This window comes from Amblyomma mixtum, chromosome 1 (assembly GCF_055824585.1).
Source record: "Amblyomma mixtum isolate Tamu chromosome 1, ASM5582458v1, whole genome shotgun sequence".
Taxonomy (NCBI): Eukaryota; Metazoa; Arthropoda; class Arachnida; order Ixodida; family Ixodidae; genus Amblyomma; species Amblyomma mixtum.
In genome coordinates, this window is record NC_143012.1 from 23796424 (window position 1) to 23812807 (window position 16384).

Consider the following 16384-nt stretch of genomic DNA (forward strand, 5'->3'; position numbering starts at 1 on the left):
AGAGACGCCGTAGTGGAGGGCTCCGGAAATTTCGACCACCTGGGGTTCTTTAACGTGCACTGACATCGCACAGTACACGGGCCTCGAATTTCTCCTCCAAAGAAATTCAGCCGCCGCGGCCGGGATCGAACCCGCGTCTTTTGGGCCAGAGCCGAGAGCCGTAACCACTGAGCCACCGCAGCGGTGCAGTATCTATCTTATTCATAGGAAAATACTATGCGCGATTTCATTTCATTTTCCACACTCAGCCAAACGGCTACGCAACGCTCTCACACGCGGCGAGAGCTCCTGAATAAAATAACGCGACTTCGGACCTCAGAATTAGTGAAAGCTGGATTAGCTGCTCATATCTATTCAAGCTTTGACAAATTAAGCGAAAGTACGTTTTTATGCACCAACGCATAAACCATGGACAAAATTTGTTTTCTGTAGGCGCTGCGACTCAGTTGAGCTCACAGCGGTAATTTGTTGATAAACTGGCGAGGCGACAAGAAAGCCCTGTTTGTGGAGGGGGGGCTTTATGGCCGGCCGGCAGGAAGGAATAAGAGTGCATGGGAATTGGAACTGCATGCTAGCCGCACACCTAATGCTTGATACTGAACAAAAAGTTTCTGCGGTGGAGCACCAAGACGGTATTCGATATAAGCACGAGCGCATTCTAAGCGCCGGCACAATTAACCTGAATATCAAACTAAATGTCATTAAAACGCGTCAATGTTATCGCTTTGACAACGTAAATACTTCCTGCAACACAGCCACGCAGCGAAAGTATGCTCGACAATGTTTTTTTAACGCCCGAAGCGCGGCTATATGCAGGCGCGGCCGCGGAACTGCCGCAGCCCCGCAGTCCCCAAAGAAACGCCCGCACCGCGGCGCGCCAGTCGGTGCAAAATGGCCGCGCCCAGGAGAGGCTCAAAATCATGGAGGTCTATAAGATGGAACACATGCCTGTCTGCGACAAGAATGAGGAGGAATGATAAAAAAAACGAAAGGTAAACAGGATATAGCGCCACCTTTTGTGTATTCACAACGACGTAAAAAAACCTTCTTTAGAGTTCTCCATACTGCAAAATAAGAAATTGTTTTATTCACTTCTTTGTTGTGAACTGCGTTAACAACAGCGGCCACTTTCGCATTTTACGCCCACCGATGTCCTGTTTTGACACCATGCCTGTAAATCAATTAATACTTGCGTCACGATACTGAAATTTTACTACGTGGTCAAGGGGCCTTAGACATTATCAAAACACAAAGCAAAAGTGTAGGCCCGGCACATAAGGCTGCTTGCATGTGAGAAGGCGTAAGCCCGCACACGCACTTTGTGTACGCAGTCGCCGCGCTCTGCCGCGTGATGTAACTCGATGCCACGCCGCTGGCAATTCTACCTCTGCATGGCTCTACGTAGCCGCCGCCGCGACGCTGCCACACCCCTTCTGATCTGTGCGCTAACTTCATGAAGGCAGTCGCCGCCGTACCACGGCCTTACCGATCTTTTATGGGTCTACCATCGAGTGTTAACACGCGTGCACACACTCCCACACGCACACACGCGCGCACACGCGCAGACACGAGCAGACGCACACATACGCGCGCACACACTCCCACACGCACACACGCGCGCACACGCGCAGACACGAGCAGACGCGCACACACGCGCGCGCACGCACAGAGAGAGAGAGAGAGACGTGTTTTTGCTGGGGCAAGTAAGGCTTAGGCCTGAAAAATCTTCGACGAAAATAAAAAATCCATGGCCAAAAGGGCTAGCGCATTAAAACTCTTCCATAAGGATATGACGAGGTAGTGTTAGCGGGTTAATGCCCATGTATCGGAATTGGCCATTCTGTACTTTGCATTCATAGATCGCTAAAAGTCCTCATACTGTGCGATGTCAGCGCACATTAAAGAACCCCAGGTGGTCGAAATTTCCGGAGCCCTCCACTACGGCGTCCCTCATAGGCTGAGTCGCTTTGGGACGTTAAACCCCATAAACCAATCGAAAAGTCCTCATACTCCTGGCACAGTGAAGAAACGATTAAACGATGCGCCACTGCCCTGCGATGGCAGGTGCTGCCTCTGTTGGCGATTGTGCAACCAAGCATTCTCTTCCCGAGCAATCTTTCGCCACCAATGATTAACTGAGCTGCGACCTGCCATGGTGGGCAGTTTTCTCACAATCCGGTGGGAAGGTTTTGATTATGTCACAAGGTCACGTAATCTAGGTAGCACAGCTGCAACCTAGGGGACCGCCTACGTCAATTTTAGCCATACATACAGTGGCGAAATAGATCTTAGCGCACGAAAATATCGCGTAATCGCAGCGCTCCACTTAGGCGTGAGTTCAAGGGTTATACGCTGGAATAGTCACTGCTCATTTTAAAGTGTCTCGACTTCACGAATGGCAGCAATGAGCGTCGCTAATTTTCACCATTATTAAACAGTCCACCTGATCGACAGCTGTGAAATGGGCAGCCAGTCTTTTTTCTCCGAAATGGGGAGCAGTTCTACTTCGGCAGCACAACGAAAACAGCTGACAAAAAAAACAGCAAAATTACTCCGTTAGCTTTTACCAAAGAATGAACGTTTTGCACTTCATTCGAGGATTTCTACAAGAGAAAAAAATCTGGAGCCTCCTTCATCTGGTACTTTAAGCAAAGTTCTCACTTTGACTTCAATTTGAGCAACTCTATACTTTCAATACGAAAAAAAAGTGTGGCAAATAATTTTTATGTTAAGCCTCATTGTAAAAACTAGGAAAGAACTCCAGAAAAACATTGTTGTGGAGCGTACATGCAGCGATGCTAAATGCACACGTGTTACTAGTTGGTGCAACAATAGAAGTCTTCCCGTTCTTGGCCCCGCAAATCTGCTCGCTTCGGTTTTCTGTGATGGCGATATCTGCCGAAACTGATAAGGTCAATTGGCGCGTCGTATCGAAGCGTTCGCCGCCTATCGTCCCTTTCAGGCTCCAACGCCTCCGGAAGCCAACGGGGACTGCCGAGACAATCAGTTCCCTTGCCGAACGGCGGAGGGACGGACCACACACTCCTTCATCCGCAATGCACGTCTGCCGTTTCTCCGCCGCCGTCCTGTGCCTGCTTTCCTGGACCGCGCTTCTGGTCTTGGCTTCTAGTCCTGACGTCAACGTGACTGATGGGTTACTCTACATAAACACTGCCACCGCGCCAAGCAAGCAGGATATCGAGTTCGAGAATAAGGGGCTTGCCAACGGGGGCGGCTCTTACGGGAGCAATGCCGGGGCCAACGACACCCTTGTGCTCTTTACGCCGCCACAGCGCATCGACGTGGAAGAAGAGCGGGACGTCGTGGTGCAGCTGACATTCGCAACGCCCGCAAACCGCACGATCACAGTGACTAGCGCTGACACGGACGTGGCCACTGTGGACGTGTCCAAGGTATTCCTGGATGCCGAGATTAATGGCACCGGCTTCAACGTCACCGTCCATGGAGTGTTCGTGAGCTACACCAAGCTCTTCTTCAAGGTGGGTGATTCCTTTTTCGTCAATGCAGCAACAGTATTGCCTAAGAAAGCTCTTCTGGCAGGACACCTGTGATCGCCTTCTGTTTCCATGAACATACTCCCATGTCCGGACATGCGAGAGTCATTTCGCATTTCGAGGCCACACCACTGGTCCTGCTCTTTTCTAACTCTAAATAGAGTGTCACAGTGCTGCCCGCGTTTTTTTAGTGATCTGGTCGCTTGTCTGTGCGACTCACTTTGTAGTGTATGCTTCTAATGTTCCAACGTTTCAGGGCCCATTTTTTTTTCTTCGGCGACGCGTGAGCTATAACGCATCTTCACTGAAGGGTTTGTCGTGGGATGTGTCGCCAAACTGAAGCGGGCCATCAAGAAATTCTTGGCTCGCATTTCAAAGCGCGGCTTGACTGGTGTGGTGAGAACGTGTATCCAGAAGAAGAAACATAGGCCACAAAAGAGCGCACGCAGAGATACTGGACCAAATATCTCCACCTCTTTGCGTACAATAATAGCTCCTGTGTGTAATGCGAAAATGGAACGTGTGCGTATTAGCTTTCTTTTGTTCCATATGCGGTATCAGCGACGATGGTCGTTGGCTGATGTGCAGATTAGAAATCAAGTGCTGTGAATGGAGTAGTGGCGAAATAAACGAGGAAAAGATAAATACAGGAATCTTGTTCCTACGCTGCAACACTCTTAAGCGATTGACCTCGACGGCATTTCGGCGCACTTTAAAGATCCTGCGATTTGGGCCGTCAGACCAATTCTCGGCAAATCTTAACCACGGGTGATTTCTTAAATCATGTTTACATTACTGGCTTGGAACAAGTAGCGAATGGAATCGAGGCTTTGCGTTTATATTTCGACCTCGTGATGTGCACTTAAGTAATCATTCATAGGCCAGCCCTGCGAAATATGTTCCCGGAGCAGAAGCTTTGGCCCAAGTGGCATAGACTCCACGAGAAGCATGCATGGCTCGAATGGCGTCTTGCACCTCGCCACAGTGGTGTGAATTTAAGCTATACACATTCCTGATTACGCACTGCTGCAAAGACACCAAGGATAGTCTACAGGACACGTTTCATGCATGCAATCAGTGTCCAGTAAGAATGTGTGTTTAATGTTTGCTTTGTTAAGGCGCTGCTTATTAAGAGTAAATAAAAATAGTGTCCCGATCCTTGCCACTGAAGTATAACGGGCTTAAAAGAATTAAAATAAAACGAGGGGGATAGCAAGAAAACTAATTTCCAATATAAGGAAACAAAATAAAACAATAAAAACTTAACAGACAATGCAGAGACAAAGCCATTTAAAGGGATGTAACGGAATCGCCAAGAGTGGCATCGAGCCCAGATTCTTTTCGGCTTATAGGCCATGAAGATGAGCTTGTTTTGGGCGGCACAGTTACTTTCGCTCAATGCTTCGTGATATTTTTTGCCTCCTCTAGACCTGAAAGCGTTCTTTGCAAGCCGCGAAACTAGAGTAGCGGTATAATCGTACCAAAGAAACAAGAAAATGGGTGCAAGAGAAAATGGTGCCAAGTATTGTGAAACTACGGCCTCCCACAGCCTCGTAGATCTCAACTTATGCGATCTTAGATCACCATAGCTTAGTCGCCATGATGCGTCGTAGTTCACAGCGGAAAGCAAGTTATCGTCCAACTGAGGAGAGCCATCGACCTGGCTGTCTGCCTGAGCCGACGCTCGGTCAGTCACCGCAAAACGGCTTCATAGCGCGCCACGCACACTTTTGCTGACGCCGCAGCGATATGCGCATGGTACGTGACACGCCTTAGTTGAAGAGTGCAGAAGAACTGCCGTATTTTCGCGAATATAACCATTACGCGTGTTCCCTTAAAACTCGTTCCAAGAGTAACGTGCCCCTTCAGCTCATTAGTGAAAAACCCTGAGATGCTTTTTATAAATTAGAGATTTGCGAATGTCCGCAGCTAATTTTGGTGATGTCAGACTGCTGGGTCACTTGTTTCAAATTGCGACATTGGTTTGTTTACATTATTTTCCTTGCTCAAAACGCGCAGTACGCTTACAGTAACGTTACTCGTATCATGGCGCTTTTACAAAATATTACTTCGAAGCACTTTTTAGTGAAATTTCGTCGAAAAAAGAAAGAGCGTAATGAGGTAACGGGAAAGCGTGGGGAGTTTAGAGCAATGGCCGATAAAAACGAATTGCCCAATGCGAACTCAAGTAATCCAGGGAAACAGACAAAAACGGGGAAGGAATAGACCCGACAGGAGCTCCCATGCTTTTCATTGAGCAGTTAGCTTTTGTTTTTTACTTGGTGGGTCCTCGAATATTCGGATGCTGTTTTTTTCTAAAACCATACCGTGCGCACACACACAACCGCAACACTCCACTACGGCGGTTTTCATGGGTCACGTGGAGCTACGGGATGATAACTGCCCAATGCCACAAAGTACCATACCATACCACACTATACCTTGCCATACCATATCATGTACTACCTTTCACACCATACAGCGTTCCACAATAAACCGTAACGTAACCATACAACAACATACCGTACCTGAATACCGTACTTGAATGACCGTAACGCAATAAATAATATTTCGCGAAGCAGTTAACGGGCTAGCACTTCGTCAGCCATTTTTGTGCAGACATATTTTTCCAGTGGTATTACCATAATGTTTTTTTCACAATTTCAAGCGTAATGCCCGTCTTCCAAACACATTCGAAAGCACTGAACGTAAAAGCGTCCTCTCAACGATAACCTGCTTTTCTTCACTTCGCACTTATTACCGTCAAGTGCTTTCTAATTAGTGAACTTCGAATCGGCATCATTTGGCTAATTAGGGTACGCACGTAGCTAGATCAGCGGAAGAGCGTCATATGTGCTGGTCCACCTCAGTGCTTGCGTCATTAGTGTTCAAAGCTGTAGGATTGTTCAGCGCATTCAACCGGATGCCCACTCCCATGGGCAGTCGCCTGTGCGCGCTGTGTCCGGTGGGGTTGCACATTGCCGGCGACATACCAGCGCCACCGCGAAAGTAAAACTCGAAAGCAAATGAGCAAACCTCGCAGAGATAGCGCTTGTTGACCGTAACGTAAGGTGAGAGGGCGCAAGACAAAGCACCGATAAGAGACGCGGGCCCAAAGGGCCTCGCCATTGATAACATTCAAACCATTCGAGCGGAAAGAGAGGGGGCGCGGCGTTGGATTCCTGCAGTTTGGGTGTTATCGCCGTTCGATTGTCCGCTGTTAGGAAAGTCCTGAAAGGCTGCTGCCAGGTGTCTCCTGAAGAATCCGGCCAAGGGTTTCATGAGAGGTCTTAGTTATATCACATCAGCTGCCCTGGCTTCGTTGATATGACGTCATGCCCATGAGGAGCAGAGCGTCACGTACATTACGAAACCGCCGCCGCGGTGGCTCAGCGGTTACGGTGCTCGGCTGCTGTCCCGAAAGACGCGGGTTCGATCCCGGCCGCGGCGGCTAGAATTTCTTTGGAGGAGAAATTCTAGAGGCCCGTGTACTGTGCGATGTCAGTGCACGTTAAAGAACCCCAGGTGGTCCAAATTTCCGGAGCCCTCCACTACGGCGTCTCTCATAGCCTTAGTCGCTTTGGGACGTTAAACCCCATAAACCAAACCAAACCAAACCAAACATTACGAAACCCCTGCTCCGAGTGGAAGAGTGATACTCAGAGCAGGGGTTTCACCTTAAAGGCTCGAAGTATGGGAAAAAATTTCGGAAGACTACCAATAAAATTTAGCCAACATCGCCACTATAACCCATAGAGGAGGTTAGAGAGCAGAAAACCACTATTTAAACCTCCTATAGGTTTTGAAGCGAAAAGCTTCACTACGCGGGTCAGTGCCGAGCTTCGCATGAGCCAAACTGGTGAGTTATGCGCATGCGCGAAACCGAGTGACGTGACGCGCCGCGCAGGTGGTCGCTCCTCGCCGCTGCCGCAGCAGTCGCCGCCGCCGACTCCGTCGCCTGACCTTTCGGCGCAGCCGCGTGCTACTGCGCTTGTGCTTCGCCTCCTCGCTGTCGCTACAACTGCGCGCTTCGCCTCCTCGCCCACTGTTTGACCTTTCGTTGCGGCCGCGTGTTGCCCGCGTCGCAGCCGGCAACCCTCCTCTCCACTTTACTGCGGGCAGTTTTAACCGCGCCCATTTCCGTCTCCTCCTCCGCCTCCGTACAGGCAGTGTGTGGACGGCCGTCAAACCAAGCATAACTGAAGCTTTTCGCTTGTATATCCAGGCTTAGCCAGAGCTAAGCCACTGCCTTTTTTTTTCGGCTTAACTAGACGTCTAAAAGAGCGATACACTTCAGTGTTAAAGGGGCTCTCAAGGGGGCTTTCAATAAAGTTGCAGTATAACTGGGATGTTAAAGGACGCCGCTTCATGAATATCCTCTAGCAAGGATTTCTTTAATTCGTTTGTGATAAGGTGATTTAGCTGACATCACTCGTGACGTCACGAGGCATGCACTAGAGCGTGTATATGGCGCTAATGCGATGGTAACGGCATAAGTGCAACGGGCGTCGTACACCCGTACCCAGAGATAGTAAACACTTCGGCTGGCAGAGCAGTCTTGCGCCGCAGCTGCTTTCACTGAAATTCACATTGCCTTAGTTTAACGTTTTCGTTCTCCTTCGTGTTTTCACTCTAGTTACTTAACGGAGCTTTTCAACAAGTACAAACCATAGCCCACTTTAGCTCTACATTGATGTTATTCGTAACTGGCTGCACCTAGTTGCACCACTGCTTTGCTTTTGTTGCGTAGATAACACTAGCTTGGGCTTTTCCTTTAAGCACCCTGTGCGGGACGTAAACAGGTTGCGAAAATCTGTGTTCGTCGCGGCCGCTTGAGTGGCTATGGTGTTCTTTTAAGCAAAAGTTTGCAGGTGCGTTTCTAAAGGAAAACAGCGCGATAATGTTGAGCAAGTGGTCGCCGCTGAAAATTGCCAGATGGTTGAAATGGATTTGGAGCTCTTTACTAAGAGATTAGAGAAATTCGCGCTAACACCTCAGCGAAAAGAAAGGGAAAACAGTCTTTGGCGGGACCTGTAATGCGTAGAACTGATAACTGCTGGGTATACCTTAGATAAATAGTGGTTCACAAGGTAGGCAGATGCAGGCTAGGATGTCGGAATTTCGGCGGAGACTCTTCGGCGGAGACTCTTCGGCGGAGACTCTTCGGCGGAGACTCTTCGGCGGAGACTCTTCGGCGGAGACTCTTCGGCGGAGACTCTTCGGCGGAGACTCTTCGGCGGAGACTCTTTGGCGGAGACTCTTTGGCGGAGACTCTTTGGCGGAGACTCTTTGGCGGAGACTCTTTGGCGGAGACTCTTTGGCAGAGACTCTTTGGCGGAGACTCTTTGGCGGAGACTCTTTGGCGGAGACTCTTTGGCGGAGACTCTTTGGCGGAGACTCTTTGGCGGAGACTCTTTGGCGGAGACTCTTTGGCGGAGACTCTTTGGCGGAGACTCTTTGGCGGAGACTCTTGGGCGGAGACTCTTCGGCTGAATGAAAGTCCGCTTAATGTTAAAAAAATACTGGGAAGTCCATCCCCAAGTTATAACCACTTAGCCACTACGGATTTTCTGATACCAGACATGATCGAGGGGTTACTTGCTATGCATTGTTAAAAAACGCGTCCTCAAGACAGCTTGTGGTGGCGCCCTGCGTCAAGTCCGACATTATAGTCTCAGTGACCACTCCTCGAGTACGCAAACAGCAAAACAGCAACACATACGCCACGTGCTAATCGCATGTCCCCTGTCTAAACAATGACAGGAAACCATATCTCACTGCCTAAACGCGGAGTCTGTATCGCTAACCACAATGGTTGCGTGCTTCCCATGACAAAACATAGGCTAAGAACATCCATCTCTCTCTAGTCAACGCAGACGCAAGTGGTTGGACAAAGAAAACTTGGTTTAAAGGATTATTGTCCACGTGCCGACGGTCGCGCATCCGTCACGTGTGCATCTTATCAATTGTTTCGAAATAGTCTGCTTGGTGCCATCGGAGTACCCGGGCCCACAACGACTACACGGGAACTTTCGAAACAACGGCAGATTGCTGTTATCAGCGGTTCACCAAAGCAAGAAACCCCAAAGAAAATACAGTAGCATTGGCAGCGCAACCAGTAGGAGCAGCCGAACTGCGCACGCGTAGAGTGAAGATAAGTGCCATGCTCTTGCACCACGATGTCACGTCGTAGGAGCGGCGGCAGCGAGGCAAATGATACGGACGTTCTCGAAGCACCGATATCGCGGCGACGAGTGATTGACGAACTCGAGGGTCTCAGGTAAAGGCACTTTGTGTGGCCGCCTTCCAGTCACTGCCACCATTAGCACTCAGGGAGAGAGCAGCTACTGCTGCTTTCGACGACCTCGACTAATAGACAGGTACAGGTGCGGACGTCGACCTTTCAACAGGAGCGCCGCGTTCACACGGCACGGAGAGCTTGTTTGCGCTCGGAGTTGTTACGAATGCTCTTGGTTCTGTCCAGATCTGCACTCCATTAGTTTAGACAGCCAAATAAGAAAGACAAGAAGCATTGACCTCGTGGTTTGAACGTCTACCTACCCCCTAACCTTAAGGGGCAGAATGCGAACCCCAGTGCCACCGCGCGCTTCGAGGTTTTCGAATGGGTACCGCTGGGCTTTCCAGTAGGTAGGTGCTCGGTTACTCTGGGCCGAATAACTTTAAAACTTCACCTCGTGAAGACCGGAAGGGTTAGTGATAGCACTGTTTGGCAAAACTGTCCTTATGCCGTTAAACGCAAATAGTGATCAAAGCCGGTAGAAATCATGGTGCATTGCACATTATCGTCTATTGTGTGTGACAGCGATGGCAGTGGGCATCGCGAAACAGTTGCTGCTGTAGAATTACGGGGAAAATATGCGCGTTTTTTAAATTGAGAAATATGGTCAATCCTTATAGGGATTTCTCACAGCGTGGCACAATAATATATACTACAGTACAATCCCATTGACTTCACTTTCAAGCCTCATGAAAACAACGAAAAACATGAACATGCAAAACCAGCAATCAAAGCGATCAAATGATCGGGCCTGGTCACGAAGTGTCCTTCGCCAACTGAAAAGACAACCCCGCTAAAATCAAGAAACAAAGTTACCAAAGTGCTAAAATATAAAAAGGCAGGTTGTTTTATTTTAAGACTTTTGACTCATTTCAATGACACCACTTTTATTAAACGTAACCTTTCATCCTTCACCCAAAGAAGTAATGTTGTATTAGAAAATTAACATTTAAAAGACAACCTATTTTTTTACAAGCTACGCTACTAAAAAGAGGTGCGACCTCAAGTGGCATCCTTTTCCATTTGTAACGAGAGCGCCAAATACTTTCTTTTCTTGATTTCTAACGCAGCCGCCGCGGTGGCTCAGTGGTTATGGTGCTCGGCTGCTGACCCGAAAGACGCGGGCTCGATCCCGGCCGCGGCGGTCGAATTTCTTTGGAGGAGAAATTCTAGAGGCCCGTGTGCTGTGCGATGTCAGTGCACGTTAAAGAATCCCAGGTGGTCGAAATTTCCGGTGCCCTCTACTACGGCGTCCCTCATAGCCTTAGTCGCTTTGGGACGTTAAACCCCATAAACCAACCAACCAACCAACTTCTAACGCAGCACACTAACTAGCTTAGAATGGTTTCAATCCCTTCTCTATCATTCTGTCCTCGCAACTTAGTCTGTCATGCCTTGTGCGACTGTTTTATATCCTTTGATCTCCTTTTAAACTGCCAGATTTGGTTCCATGTTGTGATTTCTGCATCCTTCGAAACCATTTTTGAGTCCCGATCAAATAATCTATGAAGTTGTATTCCGCCTTGATAAAGTCTCACCTTGAATGCTTTATATGTAGTCTATAAATAAGTAAACAACAAATATAAATAACTTAACCAGTAAATGAATACACCAATACCTACTACTTTGTGGTTTGTTTCCGTAAATTTAATGAGCTAACCTTTCCATTCGCTCAGGTGACCTCTCTGTGGATCAGTAACTTTTTTTTCACGTGAAACGGTTCTGCCTGGGATTTAATCCATCCTGGCACCTATCACAGTGGGCGGCTCTGCCGTACGTCATAATGAAATATTTCTCGAAAATCGAACACATTTCAACGAATTTCTTCGAAGAAATTTCATGACGAGCAGAAAACCTATCACAAAATCTTGTACTAAGCTATCGTAGTCTGCAAAGCCTTGTACAGAACATCTACGTGGTCGATTTAAGACGGGGAGCATCACAATTTGATAATAAGAGAACAATAAATGAACAGCACAAATATAAAGCAAGCAAGATGGCTAAGGCTTCACCCAACTTGCAAATTGTTTACTCTTTCAGAATATGCTGCGGACTTGTGATGTGGTGTATTACATTGTTTTTGTAGCGAAAGCTACACAAGGCTAGTCAGCGGCGCATTTTGAACTGTCGTCACAGGCCAGTAGTACTGCGCATGCGCCGTAACCATGACAACCGGTTGTCATGGTTGTTAGGCGCCAATCATGTTATGCTCGGCGCCTAACGCACTTTTAGCTATGTGTGTGCTAGCCTAGCTGAGCTAAGCCACAGCAAATTTTTGTTTGGTCTGTGCAGGGTTTACACAAAGCCCTTCTGATCATCTTCTCTCTAAGCGCGATAACGCTAGTCGCTTTACAAATTTTGGGTTTATATTTTTTTCAGCTAAATTAATTCTACAAGAGGGCACTGAAGCATGAAAGGAAATTTTAGGCATGCCTTTCTTCAGCGCTTTCAAGCTGATATAGCAAAAGCGTGAAGTATTAACACAAAGCATCCAAGGTGTTTTTGTCAGAGCTTTCTGGCTCATATTGTAGGAGCGTGAAGTACGCAGGTCCAAGAGCAAACGAGGACTGTACCTTGTTCGCATAATACTTCACGAGAAACTGAGAGGCAAGGCAATCTATTGAAGTGGCCGTTTAAGAGCCACTGCACTTTAAGAGAATAGATATTAGCCTCGTAAGTCAAGCACCCACAAGGACGGCACTTGCTTCACAAGGAGTTTGGTGAGACAATAAGAAGCCCTCGTGTGCCTGCCGGCGAAACTAAGAATACGTACAGCGCACTTCATTTCAAGCACGACGGCGCCCTCTCAAGGTGGAAAGCAACCTGCTTTGTGTATTTTCCCAGAACGCGAGATAAGCAGTCAGCGCCACGCGATCTGTAAGCGCTGCGGGTAAACACGGCCTTGCCATTGCCGTCGCAGAGGATGCATGTGATGCATAAGGCGCGGCCGCGGCGCAGGCCACGGTGAAGACGTATCTCTGGAGTGTTTTCAAGCACAGTTCGAGAGTAGCCTATCTGTCTGCCGGCGGCCCAAAACAAAGCAGTCTACCGCAGTCTACCGAGAAAACTGTGACCGCGATAAGCATGTCTTGGTTGCGTCAGCAGCAATGTCAGGCTTGAAACCTATGGGTCAGGGTCACATTGAAAGGATACGGTAAGGGGCTTATAGAGCACAGTCAAGTCAGGCATGATAATTTGGGCACTATGGAAGTATATATATATATATATATATATATATATATATATATATTTCTGTGACGCAGCGGAGGGTGCTAAGAATCTCTGGCTCCGGACAGGCCGCCATTGGAAACTGAACCTGGCAACGTTTAACGCAAGAACCTTATCAAGTGAGGCTAGCTTAGCAGTGCCGCTGGCGGAATTAGTCGGTATTAAATGGGATGTCATAGGGCTTAGTGAGGTTAGGAGGACAGATGAGGCGTATACAGTACTAAAGGGCGGGCATGTACTGTGCTATCGAGGATTAGCAGATAGGCGAGAACTATAGGTGTGGGATTCCTCATTAATCAGGATATAGCTGGCAACATCGAGGAGTTTTACAGTATTAACGAGAGAGTGGCAGCTATCGTAATTAGGCTTAATAAGAGGTACAAGCTGAAGGTGCTGCAGGCCTACGCGCCTACATCAAGCCATGGTGACCAGATAGTTGAAAGCTTCTATGTGGATGTGGAATCGGCAATGACCAAAGTAAAATCACAGTACACTGTACTGATGGGCGACTTTAATGCAAAGGTAGGTAAAAAGCAGGCTGGAGACAAGGCGGTAGGTGACTATGGCATGGGTTCTAGGAACAGTAGGGGAGAGTTATTAGTAGAGTTCGCAGATAGAAATAATTTACGGATTATGAATACCTTCTTCCGCAAACGAGCAAACAGGAAGTGGACGTGGAAGAGCCCCAATGGTGAGACTAAAAATGAAATAGACTTCATACTGTGTGCACACCCTGGCATCGTAGAGGATGTGGAGGTCCTCGGTAAGGTCCGTTGTAGCGACCACAGAATGGTAAGGTCTCGTGTTAGTTTATATTTGAAGAGGGAACGGAGGAAACTGGTGAAGAAAAAGGCTATTAACGAGTTAGCATTAAGAGGGAAGGTAGAGGAATTCAGAATGTCGCTGCAAAACAGATTTTCCGCTTTAACTGAAGAAGACGACCGTAGTGTTGAAGCAATGAATGATAATCTTACAGCTATCGTTACAGAGTGCGCCGCAGAAGTAGGTGGTAGGATTGTTCGACAGGATACCAGCAAGCTATCTCAGGAGACTAAAGGTCTGATTAAGAAACGTCAAAGCATGAGGACGTTTAACTCCACAGACAGGATAGAACTAGCAGAGCTATCGAAGTTAATAAATAAGCGCAAGGTAGCCGACATAAGAAAGTTTAACATGGAGAAGATCGAGCATGCTCTAAGGAACGGAGGTAGCCTAAAATCAGTGAGGAGAAAACTGGGCATAGGTAAAAACCAGATGTATGCGCTAAAAGACAAAGAGGGCAATGTCATCAGCAATATGGATAAGATAGTTGAATTAGCCGAAGAGTTCTACAAAAATCTATACAGTAGCGAATCTAATCATCAAGTTACTGAGGGAGGCAGTCGAGCACAGCAATGGGACATCCTGCCAGTAACGAAGGAGGAAGTAAATAAAGCCTTAGGAGCAATGCAAAGAGGGAAAGCAGCTGGTGAGGATCAGGTAACAGCAGATTTGTTGAAGGACGGAGGAGAGATTGTGCTACAAAAACTAGCCACCCTGTATACGCAATGCCTTGTGACCTCGAGAGTACCAGAAGCTTGGAAGAACGCTAACATTATCTTAATTCATAAGAAAGGAGACGTCAAGGACTTGAAGAATTACAGACCAATCAGCTTATTGTCCGTTGCCTACAAGGTGTTTACTAAGGTAATCGCTAATAGAGTCAGGACAACCTTCGACTTTAGTCAACCAAATAATCAGGCAGGCTTTCGTAAAGGATACTCGACAATAGATCACATTCACACCATCAATCAGGTGATAGAGAAATGCGCAGAATATAACCAACCCCTATATATAGCCTTCATTGATTACGAGAAAGCATTTGACTCAGTGGAAACCTCAGCTGTCATGCAGGCATTGCGGAATCAGGGTGTAGAAGAGTGCTATGTGAAAATATTGGAAGATATTTATAACGATTGCACAGCTACTGTAGTTCTCCATAAAGTCAGCAATAAAATTCCAATACGGAAAGGTGTCAGGCAGGGAGACACGATCTCGCCAATGCTCTTCACTGCCTGCTTACAGGAGGTATTCCGGGGTCTGGAATGGGAACAGTTGGGGATAAGAATTAATGGAGAATACCTGAGTAATTTGCGATTCGCTGATGACATTGCCTTGCTAAGCCACTCAGGACAAGAACTGCAAAGCATGATCAATCAGTTAGACAGGCAGAGCAGAACGGTGGGGCTAAGAATTAACATGCAGAAAACCAAAGTAATGTTCAACAGCCTAGCAAGGGAACAGCAGTTCGCCATTGGTAGCGAGGTGCTGGAAGTAGTAAGAGAATATGTCTACTTAGGGCAGGTAGTGACCGCAGATCCGGATCATGAGAGGGAAATAACTAGAAGAATAAGAATGGGGTGGAGCGCATATGGCAGGTTCTCTCAGATCATGAATGGTAGCTTACCAATATCCCTGAAGAGAAAAGTATACAACAGCTGTATCCTACCGGTACTCACCTATGGGGCAGAAACGTGGAGGCTAACAAAGAGGGTTCAGCTTAAGTTAAGAATAACGCAGCGAGCTATGGAAAGGAAAATGATAGGTGTAACGTTAAGAGATCGAAAGCGGGCGGAGTGGGTGAGGGAAGAAACGCGGGTTAACGACATCTTAGTTGAAATCAAGAGGAAGAAATGGGCTTGGGCAGGGCATGTAATGCGAAGGCAAGATAACCGCTGGTCCTTAAGGGTAACGGAGTGGATTCCAAGAGAAAGCAAACGTAGCAGGGGACGGCAGAAAGTTAGGTGGGCGGATGAGATTAAGAAGTTTGCGGGGATCCAGTGGCGGCAACTGGAGAGACATGGGAGAGGCCTTTGCCCTGCAGTGGGTGTAGTCAGGCTGATGATGATGATGATGATGATGATATATATCTGGCTGGTGAGCTAAGAGATAGCGTTGTGAATTTCTTTAAGGAAAATAACACCAGCCAAAAGAAGACGCACACTGGAAACAGGGAAGACGACAGGACATAGGCGGGTTTTGCGAATCTGATCACAGAAAAGGGCCCACTGTATGATAGAGGTATTCTAGCAAAAACGTTGTTGGGTGCACTGCATTAAAGAAAATAACTGCAGCCCCCCCCCCCCCCCCCTAGAAAAAAAAATGCACACTGCAGACTAGGAAGACGGCTGGCAGGACCGAGCTTCCGTACTGTCGTCTTCCCAATTTTCCGTGTGCGTTTTCTTTTGGCTGGTGTTATTTCCTTAAAGCAGTGCACCAAATAACCCAACAACGTGTCTCACTGTGACGCTCTGGTCCCCAATATTATGCTAAGCTGGAGCCACATTTTGAAACAAGCAGTGCC

At 47.7% G+C, this 16384-nt stretch overlaps 1 protein-coding gene across 1 annotated transcript in view; it reads left to right on the forward strand.

Moving 5' to 3' along the window:
• The window catches only part of LOC149365751 (P3 protein-like), a 57584-nt gene that overhangs the window by 11790 nt on the left and 29410 nt on the right, over positions 1-16384 (forward strand). The window contains exon 2 of the mRNA XM_089545740.1: positions 2963-3500. Within this exon, the coding sequence (XP_089401866.1) occupies positions 2963-3500 (538 nt within the window). The remainder of the gene's footprint in view (positions 1-2962; positions 3501-16384) is intronic.